The 22,909-nt window shown below is 46.5% G+C and overlaps 1 protein-coding gene across 1 annotated transcript in view; it reads left to right on the top strand.

Moving 5' to 3' along the window:
• The window catches only part of LOC147660783 (neurogenic locus notch homolog protein 1-like), a 415,745-nt gene that overhangs the window by 212,149 nt on the left and 180,687 nt on the right, over positions 1–22,909 (top strand). The window contains exons 13-15 of the mRNA XM_086951469.1: positions 4,678–4,911; positions 19,238–19,430; positions 20,267–20,412. Of these exons, the coding sequence (XP_086807595.1) occupies positions 4,678–4,911; positions 19,238–19,430; positions 20,267–20,412 (573 nt within the window). The remainder of the gene's footprint in view (positions 1–4,677; positions 4,912–19,237; positions 19,431–20,266; positions 20,413–22,909) is intronic.

Genomic DNA, 22,909 nt, shown 5'->3' with positions numbered 1-22,909 from the left:
TGTCTGTGTATTCTATTATCCACCCATCCTGGTATACTCAAAATCCATCCTTCTGTTCAATACCAGTCCTTTCATTCTCCACCCATCCTTCTACACTCTACCTGTGCATCCAGTGTCTGTGTATTCTATTATCCACCCATCCTGGTATACTCAACATCCATCCTTCTGTTCAATACCAGTCCTTTCATTCTCCACCCATCCTTCTACACTCTACCTGTGCATCCAGTGTCTGTGTATTCTATTATCCACCCATCCTTGTATACTCAACATCCATCCTTCTGTTCAATACCAGTCCTTTGATTCTCCACCCATCCTTCTACACTCCAACCGTGCATCCAGGGTCTGCACATTCTATTATCCACCCATTTTTATATACTCAACATCCATCCTTCCAGTCAATAACAAGCCTTCGATTCTCCACCCATCCTTCTACACTCCACCCGTGCATCCAGTGTCTACGCATTTTATTATCCATCCATCCTTATATACTCGGCATCCATCCTTCTGTTCAATACCAGTCCTTCGGTTCTCCACCCATCCGTTTACTCTCAACCCATTGTTCTAACCCCCACCCATCCTTTCTATGACAGTGCATTCAAGTATGCATCCATCCATATGTTCAACATCAATCTTTCTGTTTAATAGCCACCCTTCAATTCTCCACCCATCTTTCTACTCTCCAACCACCTTTCTACTCTCCTCCCATCCTTCCTGTGTATATTCATTTTATTAACCATCAATCCTTAGAGTCAACACCCATCCTTCTGCTCAATACCCATCCTTCAGTTCTCCACCTATCCTTTCGTTTAATACCATCCTTTGATTCTCCTACCAGCCTTCTAGTCTTCACCCACCCTTCAACTTTCCACCCATTCTCCACACTCTACCCATTCTTCCAGTGATGGGGCATTCTAATATCCATTTACCCTTATATATTCCTCACCCAACATTTAGGTCAATACTCATCCTTCGAATCTCCGCCCTGCTACTCTCTATCCCTCCTTTGATTCTCCACCTATCCTTATACACTCTACCTGTGCATCCAGTGTCTGTGTATTCTATTATCCACCCATCCTTCTACACTCTACCTGTGCATCCAGTGTCTGTGTATTCTATTATCCACCCATCCTTGTATACTCAACATCCATCCTTCTGTTCAATACCAGTCCTTTGATTCTCCACCCATCCTTCTACACTCCAACCGTGCATCCAGGGTCTGCACATTCTATTATCCACCCATTTTTATATACTCAACATCCATCCTTCCAGTCAATAACAAGCCTTCGATTCTCCACCCATCCTTCTACACTCCACCCATGCATCCAGTGTCTACGCATTTTATTATCCATCCATCCTTATATACTCGGCATCCATCCTTCTGTTCAATACCAGTCCTTCGGTTCTCCACCCATCCGTTTACTCTCAACCCATTGTTCTAACCCCCACCCATCCTTTCTATGACAGTGCATTCAAGTATGCATCCATCCATATGTTCAACATCAATCTTTCTGTTTAATTGCCACCCTTCAATTCTCCACCTATCTTTCTACTCTCCAACCACCTTTCTACTCTCCTCCCGTCCTTCCTGTGTATATTCATTTTATTAACCATCAATCCTTACAGTCAACACCCATCCTTCTGCTCAATACCCATCCTTCAGTTCTCCACCTATCCTTTCATTTAATACCATCCTTTGATTCTCCTACCAGCCTTCTAGTCTTCACCCACCCTTCAACTTTCCGCCCATCCTCCACACTCTACCCATTCTTCCAGTGTTGGGGCATTCTAATATCCATTTACCCGTATATATTCCTCACTCAACATTTAGGTCAATACTCATCCTTCGAATCTCCGCCCTGCTACTCTCTATCCCTCCTTTGATTCTCCACCTATCCATCCAATCTTTCCTTGTCCAACCATTGACGTAAGATGACATAACAAGTGAATATGTAACACTCACTGGTCACCTCCTGAGGTGTCTTGATGCTTAGTAACTTGTTTATTGTTTCCTAACTCAATTCTACTCCTTTTATTGACCTCAGAACTTTGCAAACTCTGAGTGCACTTGCTGTAATTCGAACCTGTGACCACGGTGACAAACAGGGGTTAGATGTGGCCTTCCATGATCCACCCTTTCCATCTTGTATCCGTCAGTCTCAACTATCCGCCCATGATTCCTTTCTCTGCTGATCATATCATTTTTCCATTCTCTTGCAAGTGTGTGTCCATTCTGCCCATCCCTGTCCATCTGCCTATTCTTCATAACACTTCCAGTGTGTGTCCATTCTTCCCATTCTTGTCTGTTCACTCATTCTGGATCCATCCTACCCACCCTTCCATCCCTCCCTTCCCTTCCCTTTCATCCCTCCATTCCCTGCCCACCCTCGCTTTCCGGTCCATCCTTCCATTGTCTTCCCATCCTTCCCTCCTCTTTCATTCTCTGCCCACTCTTCCCTTTCTGTTCCATCCTTCCATTCTCTGCCCACCCTTCCTTTTCCCTTCCATACTCTGCCCAGCCTTCCCTTCCACCCTTCCATTCTCTGCCCACCCTTCACTTTCCATTCCACCCTTCTAATATTTGCCCATCTTTCTGTCCACCTTTCATTCTTCCATTTGCTGCCTACCTTTCAAGTTCTGTTCAATCCTTCTGTTCTCTGCCCATCCTGTCCTCCCCTTTCATCCTTCCATTCTCTGTCCAGCTTTTCTTTCCTTTCCATCCTTCGATTCTCCACCCATCTATTCCTTTAATTCTCTGCCCACCCTTCCCTTTCTCTTCATTCCTTCTATTTTCTGCCCATCCTTCCCCTTTTATCCTACTGTTCTCTGCCCATCCTCCTCTCCCCTTTCATCCTTCCATTCTCTGCCCAGTTTTTTTCTCCATTCCATTCTCTGCTACTGTATAACTTCCATTCTCTGCCCATCCTTCCCTTTCTCTTCAGTCCTTCTATGCTCTGCCCATCCGCCCCCCTTTCATCCTCCCATTCCATGCCAAGCCTTCCCTTTCTCTTCAATCCTTCTGTTCTCTGTCCTTCCTTCCCTCCCCCTTTCACCCTTCTATTCTCTGCCCATATGTCTCTTTCCTTGTCATCCTTCCATTCTCTTTCCAACATTTCCTTTCCCTTCCATTCTTCCACCATCCCTCCCCCTTCCATTCTTCATGAACCTTATATCTTTCTTCCATCATTTCCCCCTTTTCCTAACACATTTTCCTTATATCAGCATGTGATACATGAACATCTGCTTTGCTCTTTACCAGTGCTTAATTTGAGTCTGAGGTTTCTGGTGCTCGGCACCGGCTCTTATGGCAGTCTGCCACAAGGTGTCACTGTAAATTTAATTTAGAGTTCAGCACATCAACAGCTGTTTAGTAATTCAATATACATTGAAAATGACTAGCACCTGTCGCCCAAGCAATCCATATAGTTTTGGGGTCTGGAAAAGTCTAAAATAGTACACTTGTGATGGTTAGTCGTAGTGCTAACACTGTCATTTGCAGCGCTGGCAGGGGAAATGGGTGGGGCAAACTGCCATGGCCTCCTGACGAGGGCCCTGGCACCTAGTTATTTTTTATTAAGCACTGCTCTTTACTCCAAAAGCATGACATGTAATGAAATAAATGTGCAATTGTATTGTGTAGTTCCTATAAACCTATATAGGATCTGCGTGTTTAGACATCATACACTGCAGGATTGTTGTCCAGACTGATTCCAGACACCCCGACCGAGTATGTCAGCCTGTATACTAGCTAGCTCAAGTGCCACTAGAAACACATCTTACCAAGGAGAAAATAGTTACTGGCAACGATCTAACATGACAATCCTGTCCCATTAGGGATCGTGGAAACAGTGCAATACTTTTCGCTCAGTCACTTGTGCTCACTTTGTCTCAGAGAGAGATACACTGAACAAATGATGGGGACGTTTTTCAATAAGCATTTATTGAACCAGCGTCATTCTAGTGTAAATTAGGTGTGCTGAAACAACCATTAGACCGAAACAGATATGAATGATTATTAGCACCAACAGAGTAAAAGGATGGTAGATTCCTACCATAGTACTAAAAACAATGAATAGAGGAAAGTATAAAAATACATGACAGTAATAATGCATACTCCTATGATGCTACCCTAACTAGATGTACCCAAGTGTACCTAGCATGTATGTCGGTGTGGAGCCAAGAATCCTTCTAGGATAAAGACAACCCCATTACCTGAAGTAATGGGGTTGACTGATGCCAAATCATATGTTTTGGCTGAGGAAGGACCTTGGGCTAAAACAGCCCTGGTGTCGAGGAGAAGCAATGCCTGCTCGCTTCCTAATGCGCATGGGAATTGTTGAATGCTGTTACCTCGAAATATCAAAAATATGAAGGGTTAGCAAAGATTAACATGTGAAATTCATTAAATGTTTTTAAATACTTGAATGTAGTTGGCTTTATTTTTATGGAAAGCTGTGGTTTTAAACAGTCCAAGAAGTTTTTAGTAAGGGATTTTTATTGTGAAACGTTGGAATCTATTTTGTTTGTCTAAATATTTCAATTGAAAAGGCTTCTATCAATTATTTAATAAAGATTGAACCAAACATGGGTCTCACTGTGATGGTAGCCTACCATCTCTTGGCTTCATTCCATCCCTCCTGCTCACCCCACGTAATGTCTCCCTTTTTTGATCTCCCCAAGGCTTTAGTGGGCCCCTTTGCCAGGAAAACATTGACGACTGCTTGAACACATCTTGCCACCATGGGCATTGTGTGGATGGGATTGGAGCCTTCTCCTGCGTCTGTGATCCTGGATACACGGGCCAGGTGTGCGGGGTGGACATCGACGACTGCCTGTCCCTGCCATGCCAGAATGGAGGTAGCTGCCAGGACCTGGTGAGCGGGTACCAATGTGTATGCCCACTGGGGACCACAGGTGAGAGCACAGACCATTTCACTCTCCTCCATACCACTTTTTGTTACATCACTGAAATGCAGGGATTGCAGAAGTGACATCACAAGCCCTTTGACTCCCCCTGGTGAAATCATGCTGTTGACCCCTTGCACTTTCACTAGAATCAAAAGAGCCTCCTGTTTGTTGCTGAGAAACTACAGAAAGAGCAAGGAGTGGACACTTCACAATATAAACATTGCAATGTTTACTTTCTGTTCCTTTTATACCCTTCATGACCTCTGAGACCAGGGGTGCAGGCATGGGAATGAAATGGCAAGACGCGCTTTATGGCTTCTACCTGGCGACACCCAGCTGGCATCCACAGTAGCATACAACAAGCACAGTACCTTACTTTCTGGTGGGCCTGCTAAATTTGGTTTCCAGTTGTGTGTCTGCATTTCTGAAAAAGTAGCTTTGCCACTGGCCAGTTACTCCTTCTGGCGATTCGCAGTGCATTGTCCAAACCATCACCCAATAGGCTTTCTCTCAGCTCACAAGCTGGCCCTGGGAGCTCTAGGTGCCACAGAAACAAAAGTGACTGATGTCCAAAGCAGAGCCAGTCATTTAGACTCAAGACCTGCCAACCTTAGAATGAATAATTTTCAATGTTTGATCATACTGGGAGAAGGGTGTGGGGTTTGAGAGCCCTGCTCTGTCTAAACAGCCACACCTACCCTTCCCCTACAGCAAGCAAACGATCATATGAAGCTATCTGACAAGTCCTGGGGAGGTTTGAAGTTCCTCAATGGCACAGAAACGTATTGAGTGCAAGGTATTCCACCTCACCATATCGCTTCTACACTCATCGCGCGGATGTCATTGGACAGCTGTGATGAGCGGTGAAACCCTATGTCACATGACTCCAGAACATTTACAAAAGACACAGAAACAAATAAACAGGGCAGCAAAGTTTCCTCTCCACTGTGACCACCTGGTCATCGGGGGAAAGGGCGTTTTTCTACCTAGTATGAACAACTACTTAAGGAAGTTTGTGATTAGGTGTAAATAATATTTGTAAAAGTTAAAATGTAAAGTTAGAACAAATCACTACAAACCAGTGGTCTCCATGCACCACTAAACCCACGGTTAGCCCACACCATCTAGAAGTGGGAGAGTCACTGGGTTACATCTGGTAGAAGAGACTCAGCTGGCTCTGCCAGTGGTAACTCCTGACCTGGAGGCCCGTCCACCCCAGGACCACCATGGCATAGTGGCAATCGCCCCACCTTATTGACGGCGAGGCAACTGTGACTGATTTTACCTGCTAGGCAGAGGAAAGGAAAGTGTAGAATGGCCCGAACACAGGGAGAAAACTTCCTGCACTCCAAAGCCTTTTTGAATTTAGTTTAGAGAAAAGAAACTCCATCTTTGGACTTTCTCTAAACAAAAAGTGTTTAGAGCTGGCACTTTATAAACATGTTGCCCATTTCACAAAAGTTCAAGGCTTCAAATGGGAGTCACTGCTGCCACATCCCCACTGACATCACAGAGGTCCACAGGCAGGTGGAGATCTCTTGATAGGACAGACAGTATCCCTTGCAGCCTAGAAAGACCTTAGAATGAAATAAAGAAAAGTTACTATTTGATGACCAGAGTAAAAGCTGGTGCAGCTAATCCCAAGTAAACATATTGTAGATACTAAAATTTTTAAGGCGTTCAAACGAAGGGAAGGGTGGTTACACTATTGCCCATCAAATTCAAGGGAAATCTCAAATACAATGTTACAGTATACAGTTCTTTATTTTCCTCTTCTACAGAAACTAACCAACATGTTTCATCTGACATCATCAACTGGACTTCATCAGGGCTATGACATCAAATCTCTAAAGCTGCACGCCTTTTTCGAATATCAACACACTTGGGTCAAATCAGAAATATATATGTTCCTGGTAACTGTGTCCTTCCTTTAGTCCCCAGTCAAAGTCCTAATATGTCTTTCTCAACAGAACAACACGGTTTCAAGTTAAAGTTGAGCAACCCAACATTGCAATGCGGTAATCGGTGGATTTGATCTTTTGAAAGTGATTTAGAGCACCGTGGGCCCACATGATAGTCATTTTTCACATATATACACACAGATGAAGCTTGGTTGTTCTTTTGAAAAATACATATTTGGACTGGTCGCTAGTTTCTGTTGAAGAAGAAAATAAAGAACTGGGTTTTGGACAAGATTGAACATAATCTACCATTATTCTTTTGTGCGCTCACAAGGACTTTTGAATAATAGTACAAGTTTTACATTCTAAAGTATTTGATCAGAAACAAAACTGAAAGGTGAATTGAGAATGGACTGCATCGAAAGAGAGACCTGACCTACTCTGACAGGAGTGTCAAAATGACCGAGGGGGTGACAAAGTATCAGGAAAAAAACAGGATAACTCTTCTGCAGAATGGGGATGCAGAAAATATTTTGCAGCGCTTGGCACTAAAAGTTCACGTGTCAGTCAGTCATCCAGGAAGTCCTATGACCTACGAACGTGTTCTTTTGTCTTCCTTGTTTGGAAATAGCTGGCAGGAAGGTCTCCCTCGACTGGCTGACAACCCACACTTGCGTTCATGTTTGGTTTAGGTTCAAATACCTTCTTCAGGCTGTTGGTTAGAGGAGGAATGAAGATATTTGGGTTTCATTCAAACCTGCCATGCACAGCCCTTAGTCAACAAATTTCAACATCTCCACATCCAATAAAAAAAGAGTGGGATGGAAGAGATGAAGCATCCATGGAAGTGACTTACACATGCAAGGCTGGATGAAATGGTGGGCTAAAATGATGAAAAGAAATAACTAGAAGCTCAGAAAGTCATGGATAATTAACATGACCCATAGCCCAGAATAGCAGCAAATAAGGTGGTGACATTGTTCTGCATTCTGTCCATCAACTGTTGTTTTTGCATTTGTGACCCCGAGTGGGACGGGTATGCTCAGACGTGAGTCCCGCGCTCTCCACGCCACTGGAGTCAAGCTTTCCTGGCTGAAGACGGCTGATAGCCAGAAACCGGTCCTAGGATGCTTGATTCCGGTCCAGGGAAGACATGGCTTGGCAGTTCGGGCAGGACTGTTCCCATGAGGCACAGGGTCAAGGCTGATTTGCAAATGGCCATGTCTGAACTGGGGTGGTGTGATGAGCAAAAAAACGATGGATTTAGGCCCAGATCTCTGTACTGGGGTGTATGTATGACATTGTTCTGCATTCTGTCCATCAACTGCTGTTTCTGCATTTGTCACCCCGAGTGGGACGGGTATGCTCAGACGTGAGTCCCGTGCTCTCCACGCCACTGGAGTCATGCTATTCTGGCTGAAGACTCTCCACGCCACTGGAGTCAAGCTATCCTGGCTGAAGAAGGCTGATAGCCAGAAACCAGTCCTTGGATGCTTGATTCCGGTCCAGGGAAGACATGGCTTGGCAGTTCGGGCTGGATTGTTCCCATGAGGCACAGGGTTAAGGCTGATTTGCATATGGCCATGTCTGAACTGGGGTGGTGTGGTGAGCAAAACAACTATGTATTTAGCCCCAGATCTCTGTACTGGGGTGAATGTATGACATTGTTCTGCATTCTGTCCATCAACTGTTGTTTTTGCATTTGTCACCCCGAGTGGGACGGGTATGCACAGACGTGAGTCCCGTGCTCTCCACGCCACTGGAGTCAAGCTATCCTGGCTGAAGACTCTCCACACCACTGGAGTCAAGCTATCCTGGCTGAAGACGGCTGATAGCCAGAAACCGGTCCTAGGATGCTTGATTCCGGTCCAGGGAGAACATGGCTTGGCAGTTCGGGCTGGACTGTTCCCATGTGGCATGGGGTCAAGGCTGATTTGCATATGGCCGTGACTGAACTGGGGTGGTATGATGAGCAAAAAAACGAAGGATTTAGGCCCAGATCTCTGTACTGGGGTGACTGTATGACATTGTTCTGCATTCTGTCCATCAACTGTTGTTTTTGCATTTGTCACCCCGAGTGGGACGGGTATGCTCAGACGTGAGTCCCGTGCTCTCCACGCCACTGGAGTCAAGCTATCCTGGCTGAAGACAGCTGATAGCCAGAAACCGGTCCTAGGATGCTTGATTCCGGTCCAGGGAAGACATGGCTTGGCAGTTCGGGCTGGACTGTTCCCATGAGGCATGGGGTCAAGTCTGATTTGCATATGGCCATGTCTGAACTGGGGTGGTGTGATGAGCAAAAAAACGATGGATTTAGGCCCAGACCTCTGTACTGGGGTGAATGTATGACAATGTTCTGCATTCTGTCCATCAACTGTTGTTTTTGCATTTGTCACCCCGAGTGGTACGGGTATGCTCAAACGTGAGTCCCGTGCTCTCCACGCCACTGGAGTCAAGCTATCCTGGCTGAAGATGGTTGATAGCCAGAAACCGGTCTAAGGATGCTTGATTACGGTCCAGGGAAGACATGGCGTGGCAGTTCGGGCTGAACTGTTCCCATGAGGCACAGGGTCAAGGCTGATTTGCATATGGCCATGTCTGAACTGGGGTGGGGTGGTGAGCAAAAAAACAACGGATTAAGGCCCACATCTCTGTACTGGGGTGAATGTATGACATTGGTCTGCATTCTGTCCTTCAACTGTTGTTTTTGCATTTGTCACCCCGAGTGGGACCGGTATGCTCAGACGTGAGTCCCGTGCTCTCCACGCCACTGGAGTCAAGCTATCCTGGCTGAAGACGGCTGATAGCCAGAAACTGGTCCTAGGATGCTTGATTCTGGTCCAGGGAAGACATGGCTTGGCAGTTTGGGCTGGACTGTTCCCATGAGGCATGGGGTCAAGGTTGATTTGCATATGGCCATTTCTGAACTGAGGTGGTGTGATGAGCAAAAAAACGATGGATTTAGGCCCAGATCTCTGGACTGGGGTGAATGTATGACATTGTTCTGCATTCTGTCCATCAACTGTTGTTTTTGCATTTGTCACCCCGAGTGGGACGGGTATGCTCAGACGTGTGTCCCGTGCTCTCCACGCCACTGGAATCAAGCTATCCTGGCTGAAGACGGCTGATAGCCAGAAACCAGTCCTTGGATGCTTGATTCCGGTCCAGGGAAGACATGGCTTGGCAGTTCGGGCTGGACTGTTCCCATGAGGCACAGGGTCAAGGCTGATTTGCATATGACCATGTCTGAACTGGGGTGGTGTGGTGAGCAAAAAAACGATGTATTTAGCCCCAGATCTCTGTCCTGGGGTGAATGTATGACATTGTTCTGCATTCTGTCCATCAACTGTTGTTTTTGCATTTGTCACCCCGAGTGGGACGGGTATGCTCAGACGTGAGTCCTGTGCTCTCCACACCACTGGAGTCATGCTATCCTGGCTGAAGATGGCTGATAGCCAGAAACCGGTCCTAGGATGCTTGATTCCGGTCCAGGGAAGACATGGCTTGGCAGTTCGGGCTGGACTGTTCCCATGAGGCACAGGGTCAAGGCTGATTTGCTTGTGGCCATGTCTGAACTGGGGTGGTGTGGTGAGCAAAAAAACGATGGATTTAGGCCCAGATCTCTGTACTGGGGTGACTGTATGATATTGTTCTGCATTCTGTCCATCAACTGTTGTTTTTGCATTTGTCACCCCGAGTGGGACGGGTATGCTCAGACGTGAGTCCCGTGCTCTCCACGCCACTGGAGTCAAGCTATCCTGGCTGAAGACAGCTGATAGCCAGAAACCGGTCCTAGGATGCTTGATTCTGGTCCAGGGAAGACATGGCTTGGCAGTTCGGGCTGGACTGTTCCCATGTGGCATGGGGTCAAGGCTGATTTGCATATGGCCATGTCTGAACTGGGGTGGTGTGATGAGCAAAAAAAAGATGGATTTAGGCCCAGATCTCTGTACTGGGGTGAATGTATGACATTGTTCTGCATTCTGTCCATCAACTGTTGTTTTTGCATTTGTCACCCCGAGTGGGACGGGTATGCTCAGACGTGAGTCCCGTGCTCTCCACGCCACTGGAGTCAAGCTATCCTAGCTGAAGACAGCTGATAGCCAGAAACCGGTCCTAGGATGCTTGATTCCGGTCCAGGGAAGACATGGATTGGCAGTTCGGGCTGGACTGTTCCCATGAGGCATGGGGTCAAGGCTGATTTGCAAATGGCCATGTCTGAACTGGGGTGGTGTGATGAGCAAAAAAAACGATGGATTTAGGCCCAGATCTCTGGACTGGGGTGAATGTATGACATTTTCTGCATTCTGTCCATCAACTGTTGTTTTTGCATTTGTCACCCCGAGTGGGACGGGTATGCTCAGACGTGAGTCCCGTGCTCTCCACGCCACTGGAATCAAGCTATCCTGGCTGAAGACGGCTGATAGCCAGAAACCAGTCCTTGGATGCCTGATTCTGGTCCAGAGAAGACATGGCTTGGCAGTTCGGGCTGGACTGTTCCCATGAGGCACAGGGTCAAGGCTGATTTGCATATGGCCATGTCTGAACTGGGGTGGTGTGGTGAGCAAAAAAACGATGTATTTAGCCCCAGATCTCTGTACTGGGGTGAATGTATGACATTGTTCTGCATTCTGTCCATCAACTGTTGTTTTTGCATTTGTCACCCCGAGTGGGACGGGTATGCTCAGACGTGAGTCCCGTGCTCTCCACACCACTGGAGTCATGCTATCCTGGCTGAAGATGGCTGATAGCCAAAAACCGGTCCTAGGATGCTTGATTCCGGTACAGGGAAGACATGGCTTGGCAGTTCGGGCTGGACTGTTCCCATGAGGCACAGGGTCAAGGCTGATTTGCATGTGGCCATGTCTGAACTGGGGTGGTGTGGTGAGCAAAAAAACGATGGATTTAGGCCCAGATCTCTGTACTGGGGTGACTGTATGACATTGTTCTGCATTCTGTCCATCAACTGTTGTTTTTGCATTTGTCACCCCGAGTGGGACGGGTATGCTCAGACGTGAGTCCCGTGCTCTCCACGCCACTGGAGTCAAGCTATCCTGGCTGAAGACAGCTGATAGCCAGAAACCGGTCCTAGGATGCGTGATTCCGGTCCAGGGAAGACATGGCTTGACAGTTCGGGCTGGACTGTTCCCATGTGGCATGGGGTCAAGGCTGATTTGCATATGGCCATGTCTGAACTGGGGTGGTGTGATGAGCAAAAAAAAGATGGATTTAGGCCCAGATCTCTGTACTGGGGTGAATGTATGACATTGTTCTGCATTCTGTCCATCAACTGTTGTTTTTGCATTTGTCACCCCGAGTGGTACGGGTATGCTCAAACGTGAATCCCGTGCTCTCCACGCCACTGGAGTCAAGCTATCCTGGCTGAAGACGGCTGATAGCCAGAAACTGGTCCTAGGATGCTTGATTCCGGTCCAGGGAAGACATGGCTTGGCAGTTCGGGCTGGACTGTTCCCATGAGGCACAGGGTCAAGGCTGATTTGCATATGGCCATATCTGAACTGGGGTGGTGTGGTGAGCAAAAAAACGATGTATTTAGCCCCAGATCTCTGTACTGGGGTGAATGTATGACATTGTTCTGAATTCTGTCCATCAACTGTTGTTTTTGCATTTGTCACCCCGAGTGGGACGGGTATGCTCAGACGTGAGTCAGTGCTCTCCACACCACTGGAGTCAATCTATCCTGGCTGAAGACGGCTGATAGCCAGGAACCGGTCCTAGGATGCTTGATTCCGGTCCAGGAAAGACATAGCTTGGCAGTTCGGGCTGGACTCTTCCCATGAGGCATGGGGTCAAGGCTGATTTGCATATGGCCATGTCTGAACTGTGGTGGTGTGATGAGCAAAAAAACAATGTATTTAGCCCCAGATCTCTGTACTGGGGTGAATGTATGACATTGTTCTGCATTCTGTCGATCAGCTGTTGTTTCGACAGAGTCAGTGCTACATCCGGTTGGCTGGCTGGTAGATGTATGACCTTTGGGACTAAGTAGGATACGGGGGTGGCAGTAATCTGAAAGGCATTCTGGCTGTCCGAGGGTGGAAGGCTTAATCGATGAGACAACTGCTTCCCCTGTGTGTTTGTAGGCAGCTGTGTTGGTCTGTAGAGGGTTATTTTTAAGTAGAGGTAGTGGACAAGGCACAGCCAATGCACTACACATAGGAAAGAGTAGTGTGTACTCTTGCATGTGAGAGATGGGGCTCTGACCTTTACTCTGGCCCTAAAGAGTCATCACTGCAAGCTTCGGACTGGCCGCCTTGATGTCTGTTTGGTGGACTGGTGTGAGCTTAAGAGGGGTTTTCATATCTAGTGTGGCATTGGCCAGAGCCAGGGCTGCCGCTCTGGGTGGTGTAGCACAGTCCTCCTCAGTTGTCCATGCTAGCCCAAGGCTCCGCTGGCCATGCTAGCCATGCTAGCCCAAGCATGGCCATTTGCTAGCCGAAGGCTCCATTGGCCATGCTAGCCCAAGGCTCCATTGGCCATGCTAGCCCAAGGCTCCGTTGGCCATGCTAGCCCAAGGCTCCATTGGCCATGCTAGACCAAGGCTCCATTGACCACGCTAGCCCAAGGCTCCGTTGGCCATGTGTGGGTTGATGGCTGGGCAGACCACTGATTTTTTTCAGTAGCTGAGGTGATTTGGTACCACCAGAAGGCTGGACAGAAGGCTGGACAGCGCGCTGCAGTATGGCGAATGTGTTGTGGGGCTAGCAGAAGGACCCTTCTAGTTGCCTGGCTTGACCTTTTCTTTCCTTCCTGTCCTAATGGAGGTGCAGCCTGCTGTAGATGTGGATAGTGGATGACCACCAGGGTCTGTGGGGATCTGGGTAGTGCCCTCCTTTGAGCGGAGGGAGAGCCCGCGGCCCCTAAGTATGTTCATGAGCTGTAACATTTGTATGTTAACTAGAACAGGTGCACATGGGGTGGCGAGGGTGGGTAGAAATGTGCCTGCTGTTCTAAGTCTCTTGAGACTGACCAGAACTAGTCAAGCCTTTACCCTGAGGTGCCTTTGGTGTTGGGCAGTGTCTAAGCTGGTAAAGACGTCTAGGATCATGAACATAGTGATGGAGAATATTAATGCAATGAACATTTTCCCCCATATATTTATTACTAATCCCTCAAGAAGACACATGCAGGTGGTATTAGCGACAGGTGTAGTGATTGCCCCTCCCCCAAGCCCATTGCCCTACACTGTAGGACACCATGGTCACTGTGACACACCCGATGCTAGTCCACAGGGGTAACGTGCCAGGCAGACATGGATGAGTGTGCCAGAGCCCCCTGCCTGTGCGGGCATTGTGTGGACCAACTCAATGGCTACAGGTCTGACTGTGAGCCTGGGTGCACAGCTGAGTACAGGTATGACCATAAGCATAGATACGCAGGTGAGTACAGCTATGTCTGTAAGCCTGGATGCACAGGTGAGTACAGGTGTGACCGTGAGCAAAGATACACAGGTGAGTTCAACTATGTCGGTGAGCCTGAATGCACAGGCAAGTATAGGTGTGACTATAAACATATTACAGCTATGTCTGTAAGCCTGGATGCACAGGAGAGTACAGGTGCGACCGTGAGTATAGATACACAGGTGAGTATAACTATGTCTGTGAGCCTAGATGCACAGGTGAGTACAGGTGCGACTGTGAATATAGATACACAGGTGAGTATAACTATGTCTGTGAGCCTAGATGCACAGGTGAGTACAGGTGCGACTGGGAGTATAGATACACAGGTGAGTACAACTATGTATGTGGGCCTGGATGCACAGGCACGTACAGGTGTGACTATAAACATAGATAAAGAGGTGATTACAGCTATGTCTGTGAGCCTAGATGCACAGGTGAGTACAGGTGCGACTGTGAGTATAGATACACAGGTGACTACAACTATGTCTGTGAGCCTGGATGCACAGGTGAGTACAGGTGCGATCGTGAGTATAGATACACAGGTGAGTACAACAATGTCTGTGAGCCTGGATGCACAGGTGATCCAAACCAAGTCTGGATACCACGGTGAGTAAAAATAAAAGCCAACAGGTGTAACCTTGTACAGCATGGATACACAGGGGAGTACAGGTGTGACCATAAGCATAGATACACAGGTGAATACAGCTATGTCTGTAAGCCTGGATGTACAGGTGTGACTGTGAGCATAGATACACAGATGAGTTCAACTATGTGTGTGAGCCTGAATGCACAGGCAAGTACACGTGTGACTATAAACATAGATAAACAGGTGATTATAGCTATGTCTGTGAGCCTGGATGCACAGGTGAGTACAGGTGCGACTGTGAGTATAGATACACAGGTGAGTACAACTATGTCTGTTAGCCTGGATGCACAGGTGATCCAAACCAAGTCTGGATACCAAGGTGAGTAAAAATAAAAGCCGACCGATGTAACCTTGGACAGCGTGGATACACAGGGGAGTAAAGGTGTGACCATAATCATAGATACACAGGTGAGTAAAGCTATATATGTGAGCCTGGATGCACAGTTGGGTACAGGTGTGGCCATAAGCATAGATAAACAGGTGATTACAGATATGTCTGTGAGCCTGGATACACAGGTGAGTGCAGGTGTGACCATGAGCATAGATGTACAGGTGATCCCAGATATGTCTGTGAGGCTGGATGCACAGGTGATCCAAACCAAGTCTGATTACAAAGGTGAGTAAAGGTAAAAGGCAACAGATGTAACTTTGGACAGCCTGGATACACAGGGGAGAGCAGGTGTGATCATAAGCATAGATTCACAGGAGAGTACAGCTATGGCTGTGAGCCTGTATGCACAGGTGAGTACAGGTGTGACCATAAGCACAGCTAAATAGGTGATTACAGATATGTCTGTGAGCCTGGATACACAGGTGAGTACAGGTGTGACCGTGAGCATAGATACACAGGTAATTACAGCTATGTCTGTGAGGCTGGATGCACAGGTGATCCAAACCAAGTCTGGGTACACAGATGAGTAAAGGTAAAAGGCAACAGGTGTAACCTTGGACAGCCTGGATACACAGGTGAGTACAGGTGTGGCCAAAAGCACAGATACACAAGTGAGTACAGCTATGTCAGTGAGCCTGTATGCACAGGTGAGTACAGGTGTGACCGTGAGCATATATATACAGGTGATTAGAGCTATGTCTGTGAGCCTGGATGCACAGGTGTGACCGTGAGCATAGATACACAGGTGAGTACAACTATGTCTGTGAGCCTGGATGCACAGGTGATCCAAACCAAGTCTGGATACACAGGTGAGTAAAGGTAAAAGGCAGCAGGTGTAACCTTGGACAGTCTGGATACACATGTGAGTACAGGTGTGGCCATAAGCATAGATAGACAAGTGAGTACAGCTATATCTGTGAGCCTGGGTGCACAGGTGATCCAAACCAAGTCAGAATACACAGATGAGTAAAGGTAAAATGCAACAGGTGTGACCTCGGATAGCCTGGATACACAAGTGAGTACAGGTATGACTGTGAGCTTAGATACACAGGTGAGTACAGCTATGTCTATGAGGCTGGATGCACAGGTGATCCAAACCAAGTCTGGATACACAGGTGAGTAAAGGTCAAAAGCGACAGGTGTAACCTCAGATAGCCTGGATACTCAGGTGAATGCAGATCAACATCTACTGATGTGAATTTAAGCATTGGTTCAGGGGTGAGCAAAGGTAAAAAGCTATAGATGTGACTGTGTGTCCTTGATGGCAGGTGTGCAGATCTTCAGGACTAGTTCCTCAGCCTCCAGTCTGTGTTTTCCGGGTGGATGGTGAATCCCCCACAATTCCCAATTTTCGCCCACAGGAAAAATGCACAGTTCAAAGTGGTCCTTTGCTTTGCTGTGCAGCAGAACCGGCTCCTCTTGTCTATAGGACCCTCTGCACTCCCCAGACACCAGAGAGTAGTTCCAATGGGCCCCAGATTGCAACCAGGTCCCATAAGTCTGTGGCAGTTATTAAGTGGCTAGCTTCCCTTGCCTTCAGAGCAGTTTCCAGAGGTTCAACATTGACCCACAATCGCCCCAGACCTTTGCTAAGCATACAAGAAGTCTGCTAGCTGCAAGCAGGAAAGTCTTCATGTTGCCTTCGGTGTATTAGTCAGCTCTCTGCTGGGCATAGCCCACAAAGGGCAATTTAAAGGGAAAAACCAGTCTTGATTTGGGGTGCTGGATAGTGAATAGTTTAATTTACTATTCCAACTCCAGTCCCCGTGGAAACTAGGGAAGGTGTTGGATAGAAAACTAAACGTATTCCCTATCCTAGAGCGCCCCCCAGCGCAATGCGTTGTAATGGTTTGCGTTGTAAAAGTTGCGTCGTAAAGGCACTGCGTTGTAAAAGTTGCGTTGTAAAGGATGTTTCCCGTATTCTGGCAATGGTTCCCAGAGCTATGATCAGCACAGTGAAGTAACATGGCAGTATTTTATGTATTATTTTTTGTATGGCACAGATGTCAACCCAAAAATATTCCTCCATCATTGTACGCCATAATTAAACAGCAGACATACAGTCTGTGACTTTTCGAAGTAACAGGGCCCCTGTAAACAAGATACACTTGCCAATAGCAAGGAAAACAACAATTGAGAAAGAAAGCCTCGGCAAGGCAGTGAAAATGCAGGTGTGGGCATAAAAAACCAGTAGCAAAATAATGTGATAACGTCTAAATGGAGAAACACATAGGGTAACACTGATATGGTTATAGTTGTTCTATTATATTATGTCGTCTTGAATATGCATCGTACACAGGACATTGGTGTCTAATCTCTTGATGTGACTTCATTGATAAAAATAGACCATCAAATAATATTTACATTTAATTGATGTATGAACAATGTAGTCACTGTAAACTTGTGACAACGGGCAAAATATTTTCTATATATTTTTCCACATATGTAATGTTTTTTATAAAATTGTTTATATATACATATATTTTTTTAAATTATGTTTTCTACTCCCCAAAAAACATGCTTAATAAAAACGTTGATAATATCAGTATTACCGTATATGTTTTTCCATTTAGAAGTTATCACATTATTTTGGTACTAGTTTTTTCTGCCCACGCCTGCATTTTCACTGCCTTGCCGAGGCTTTCTTTCTCAATTGGCATACAGTTTGCGCACAGGGACAAGTGCTCAAGCGCACATGGATTCCACAAATTTTGCAATATTTCCTGTTATTACCTACATTTCCTGTTTTGTTTTAATAATCCCGGGTTATTCTCAGTCCTAGACACATGAACCTCCTGGTCCTATAACTCTCCTATTAGCGGTACTTGAGATGTGTTAATTAGACATTTTGTGTATGTAAGTGAGCATCCTAGGACCAGTTTTGGGGTTTCACCCTTCATCAGCCAGGATAGCTTGATTCCAGTGGCACAGTCAGCCCGGGACCCACGTCTGGGCATACCCGGCGCACTTAGGGTGAGGAAGCAAGAGACACACAATTGATGGATGGAATGCAGAACAATTCAAAACATTCACCTCCAGTCAAGAGATCTGGGTTAACGTCATTCTTTTGCTCACCATGCCACCCCAGTTTAGACCTGGCCATATGCAGACCTGGCTGATGAGGGGTGAAACCCCGAAACCGGTCCTAGGATGCTTGTTTCCAGTCCAGGGAGGATCTGGTCTGGCAGTTCGGACTGGACTGTTCCCATTGGGCGCAGGGTCAAGACTGGTTTGCATATGGCTGGGTCCAAACTGGAATGGCATGGTGAGCAAAAAACGATGGATTTAAGCCCCGATCTCTGAACTGGGGTGAATGTATGACCTTGTTCTGCATTCTGTCCATCAATTGTTCTTTTTGCATTTGTCACCCCGAGTGGGACAGGTATGCTCAGACATAAGTCCTGTGCTCTCCATGCCAATGAAATCAAGCTATCCTGGCTGATGAGGGCTGAAAGCCCGAAACCGGTCCTAGGATGCTTGTTTCCAGTCCAGGGAGGATCTGGTCTGGCAGTTCGGACTGGACTGTTCCCATTGGGCGCAGGGTCAAGACTGGTTTGCATATGGCTGGGTTCAAACTGGAATGGCATGGGGAGAAAAAAAACGATGGATTTAGGCCCAGATCTCTGTACTGGGGTGAATGACATTGTTCTGCATTCTGTCCATCAAATGTTCTTTTTGCATCCTCTGAATGAGACATTTATTAGTAGAGTGGATAAAAAGAATAGGTATTTATCATAGTTTTTTTCCCTAAAGCCTGAGAAGAAGAGTTACCTTTAAATGTGTATCTTTATTGAATTGTGCATGTGCTTATTCAGGTTAGGTCGCCCTTCTAATAGAAGTGATGTGTCTAGCACCATAACAAATAGAGTGCAAGAAATCTCTTCATTCTTCTTTGTCTGCGCCGCCGTCCATCAAACAGTTAATGCTGGTAATTAACTGAGACCCAGTTGTTATTAAATATTTTTACCTGCAGGGCGGCGCTGTGAGACATATGTGGACGAGTGTGCCTCCAGCCCATGTCAGAACGGTGGCGTCTGCGAGAGCGGCAAGAATGGATTCCGCTGCCACTGCCCACCCGGGCTTGCGCCACCATTCTGCAGCTCCCAGGTGGACCACTGCACCCATAGCCCCTGCACCCATGGCACCTGCCAGAGCCATGCCCAAGGGTGAGAACCTGAAGAAATGTGGAAGGAGGGTGGGGGCAGATATTTCAGCGTCATGCAAAATTGTGGGAGTTAGGACGTCTTTCAAAGGATAATGTAGATAATATGGCCTCATTCAGAGAACTGAAAATTCACCACTTTCTGGAGGAAACGTGAAATATGCAGACCTTTTCCATCTAAGTACCCAGAATCTGAAACAAGATGTATCCATGAGGATCACCCTAACGCTGCTCCAATTTAGGAAAGGGTTGAAGACTCACCTCTTTAGAGAACACTACATCACACTGCATTAAAAGTCCTCAACCCAGCTTCCTCTCCTATTACTCGTTGACTTTATTTTTCTTTGACCATGTTCAATGCCCCGCTGCCTTTTGGCTAGGGTTGTGCTATAGAAATCACTGCTTTTCTCTTGACACAGTTATAAATCAAGTGGCACCGCAGGGCTAGATTTCTCCTCTTTTTATTACTTTACCACTACTGCAAATTTACAGGGACAGTCGACGCGTTTTGGTGCTTGCCTTCCACAGGAATATATATATATATATATATATATATATATATATATATATATATATATATATATATATATATATATATATATATATATATATATATATATATATATATATATATATGTGTGTGTATAGTTTTTTGTCCAGAGAGTGAAGGATTTTCAGTTCCCTTCAAACTCCAGTTAAAGCTGTGGGGTTCTTTCATTGCTCTTGAGGTTGTGAGGATGGTGTTGGGTTTTAAGATATGTCCTTTCTCATGCCCTGTGATCTTCCCTATTTTACCTTCCCCTCCTGTCTTATTACACCTCCTTCTCCTGTCTCCTGCAGCTTCCAGTGTGAGTGTGATCCCGGTTGGAGCGGCTCTGAATGTGACGTGGATGTCAACGAATGTGACTCGAACCCCTGCCAGAACCAAGGGATCTGTCACAATCACATCAATGGTTACACTTGCTCCTGTGCTGCTGGATACACAGGTACTAGGGATCACATACACAGGAGCTTCTGAAGTGGTACATCCCCCCTCCAAGGTGGTCTCATGGATGGGGTACAGTTTCCTAAGGGGTCAGATGCACAGGTAATACAAGGTGACAGAATCGCATACAAAGGGACTCGTGAAGAGGCAGAGTGAGTACCGGCCCAATGTATCACACACACAGGTAATATATGTGAGATAACAATCCCAGGCATACAATTAAGGAGAGAGGCAAAAATGTATTAAGGCAAACACACAACTAATTCAATATGAAAAAATACAATTTTTAATATGATAAACACATATAGTAAAAAATCAATAGATTGATGCCAATTGATAAAATAACATTGTACTAATACATATGTTGTCACAATAAAAAGCTATATGATAAGAATAACAGATGGTTTCCATTATCAATTGGCATCAATCTATTGATTTTTTACTATATGTGTTTATCATATTAAAAATTGTATTTTTTCATATTGAATTAGTTGTGTGTTTGCCTTAATCCATTTTTGCCTCTCTCCTTAATTGTATGCCTGGGATTGTTATCTCACATATATTGTTTGCCCTGTCCCAGGATATTGATCCAAAACAGGGGGTCCTTGTTTTCTGTCAAAAGTCACACACACAGGTAATACAGGGTGAAGAGATCACATAGACAGGAGCTGGTGAAGGTGGTACAGCCCCCCACACCCACTCTCCAACAAGTGGTCTCATGGAGGGGGTACAGTTCCCAAAGGGGTCAGATGCGCAGGTAATACAAGGTGACGGATTCACATACAAAGGGACTCGTGAGGGGGAAAAGTGGGTAGTAGCCCAATGGATCACACACACAGGTAATACAGGGTGAGGGGGTCACATACACAGGGACACGAAGAGGAGAGAGGCCGCCTCCCCCTAAAGGTCTGTCTGTCAGCTTGATACACAAGTAACACAGGATGAAGGAATGGATCTTGTTCGCGCTCTATAAAACTTTCAAAATAAATAAATAAATAAATAAATACACAGTGGCTTGTGAATGGGGTACCGCCCCCAAAGCGGTCTCTATCCAGGATGAAGGGATCACTTACACAGGGGTGAGGAGGTATGGCCCCTCAAGGGGTCAGAGGCGATGGTTACCCAAGGGGAGTTCTGACTGGGTGGGCTACAGCCTGAAGTAGTCAGATGGGTAAGATACATGGACTGGAGAATGGTAAAGGTTTCCTACACCCAGAGGATCAGATCCACTGGATATGCATAGGGGGCTAGTGTATAGGTAATTGGGCACTGCCACAAGCGATCACATAGAGATATAACACACAGCGGACTAGTGGAGCGGGTGATGGCCCTGATACCAAGGGGGTCACATAGAAATATATACACTGGAGGCTGGTGGAATGGGTGATGGCACTGCCACGAAGGGATAATATCGAGTGATAGCACACTTAGGACTGATGGAGGGGTGATGGGGCACTGACTCCAGAGGATTACATAGAGATGTAACACACTGAGGCCCGGTGATGAGACACTGACCCCAAGGGGTGAAATTGAGATATAACACCCAGGGGCCTGGTGAAGGGACACCGCCCCGAAGGGGTCAAATAGAGAAATAACACACAGGGAATAGTAAACGGGACAGTTCACATCTCGCAATGATTTAGATAAACAGGTAAATCACAGGTGGAAGGTTGAAAGGAGATGGATCATGGTCTTCTTAAGCGTGAGAAAGGGCCCATGAAGATGAATGCAAAGATTAGTGATTCCAACAGTGGAGGATGAGACGGCACAAAACCGGCTGAGACATTCAGGGCACATTACTGACTGGGGCAGGGACAAGCAATTAATGATTGGGGCTGTGGGTGGAGGGTGGTTGGAAGTAGTTTATGCCCTTTATTTACTTCAGATGTACGTTATATCTTTATTTAGGGACCCCGTCGCCGGACACCAACTCCCATTAAGCTTCAAGTCCTCAATCCATTGCCAGCATGCGTCACTTGGAATATTCGGGGGCTTAAGGACTGCCGGAAGGTGCGTTTAGTCCATGCTTACCTCCCTAGACCCCAAGTAGATATCTGCTTTCTACAAGAAACACACCTGACGAGCACATCACATTTAGGGCTTTGCTCTCTTTGGTGCGGGGAGGTAAATACCTCCATATATTCTAACTACCCTAGGGGCGTTGCGGTTCTGCTTCAAAAGGGGCTTCCATGGCAGCTATCTCATTCCCACATTGACAGTGAAGGGCGGCCTGTAATTTTAGCTGGACAATTATATACGCACCCAGTGGTTCTTGCCGCCATTTATGACCCCGATGAACCCTTGTTTTTTTACGGGCTTTGAAGATTGATCTCTAGCTTCAGCCCACAGGTTTTAATCTGGAATGGGGATCTCAGTGCTCCCCTCGATTACATTCTCGGTCGCTCTGGCACCTCCAGGTGCCCGCAACCCAATGCTGCACGGACACTCAACACAATTATTCTAGATTACTGTCTAAGTAGGGTTTAGAGACACGTGAA

The sequence above is a fragment of the Lissotriton vulgaris genome, unplaced genomic scaffold (genome assembly GCF_964263255.1).
Source record: "Lissotriton vulgaris unplaced genomic scaffold, aLisVul1.2 SCAFFOLD_1465, whole genome shotgun sequence".
Taxonomy (NCBI): Eukaryota; Metazoa; Chordata; class Amphibia; order Caudata; family Salamandridae; genus Lissotriton; species Lissotriton vulgaris.
Note: the sequence above shows the minus strand (reverse complement) of the source record. Positions and strands in the feature narration are given on the sequence as shown.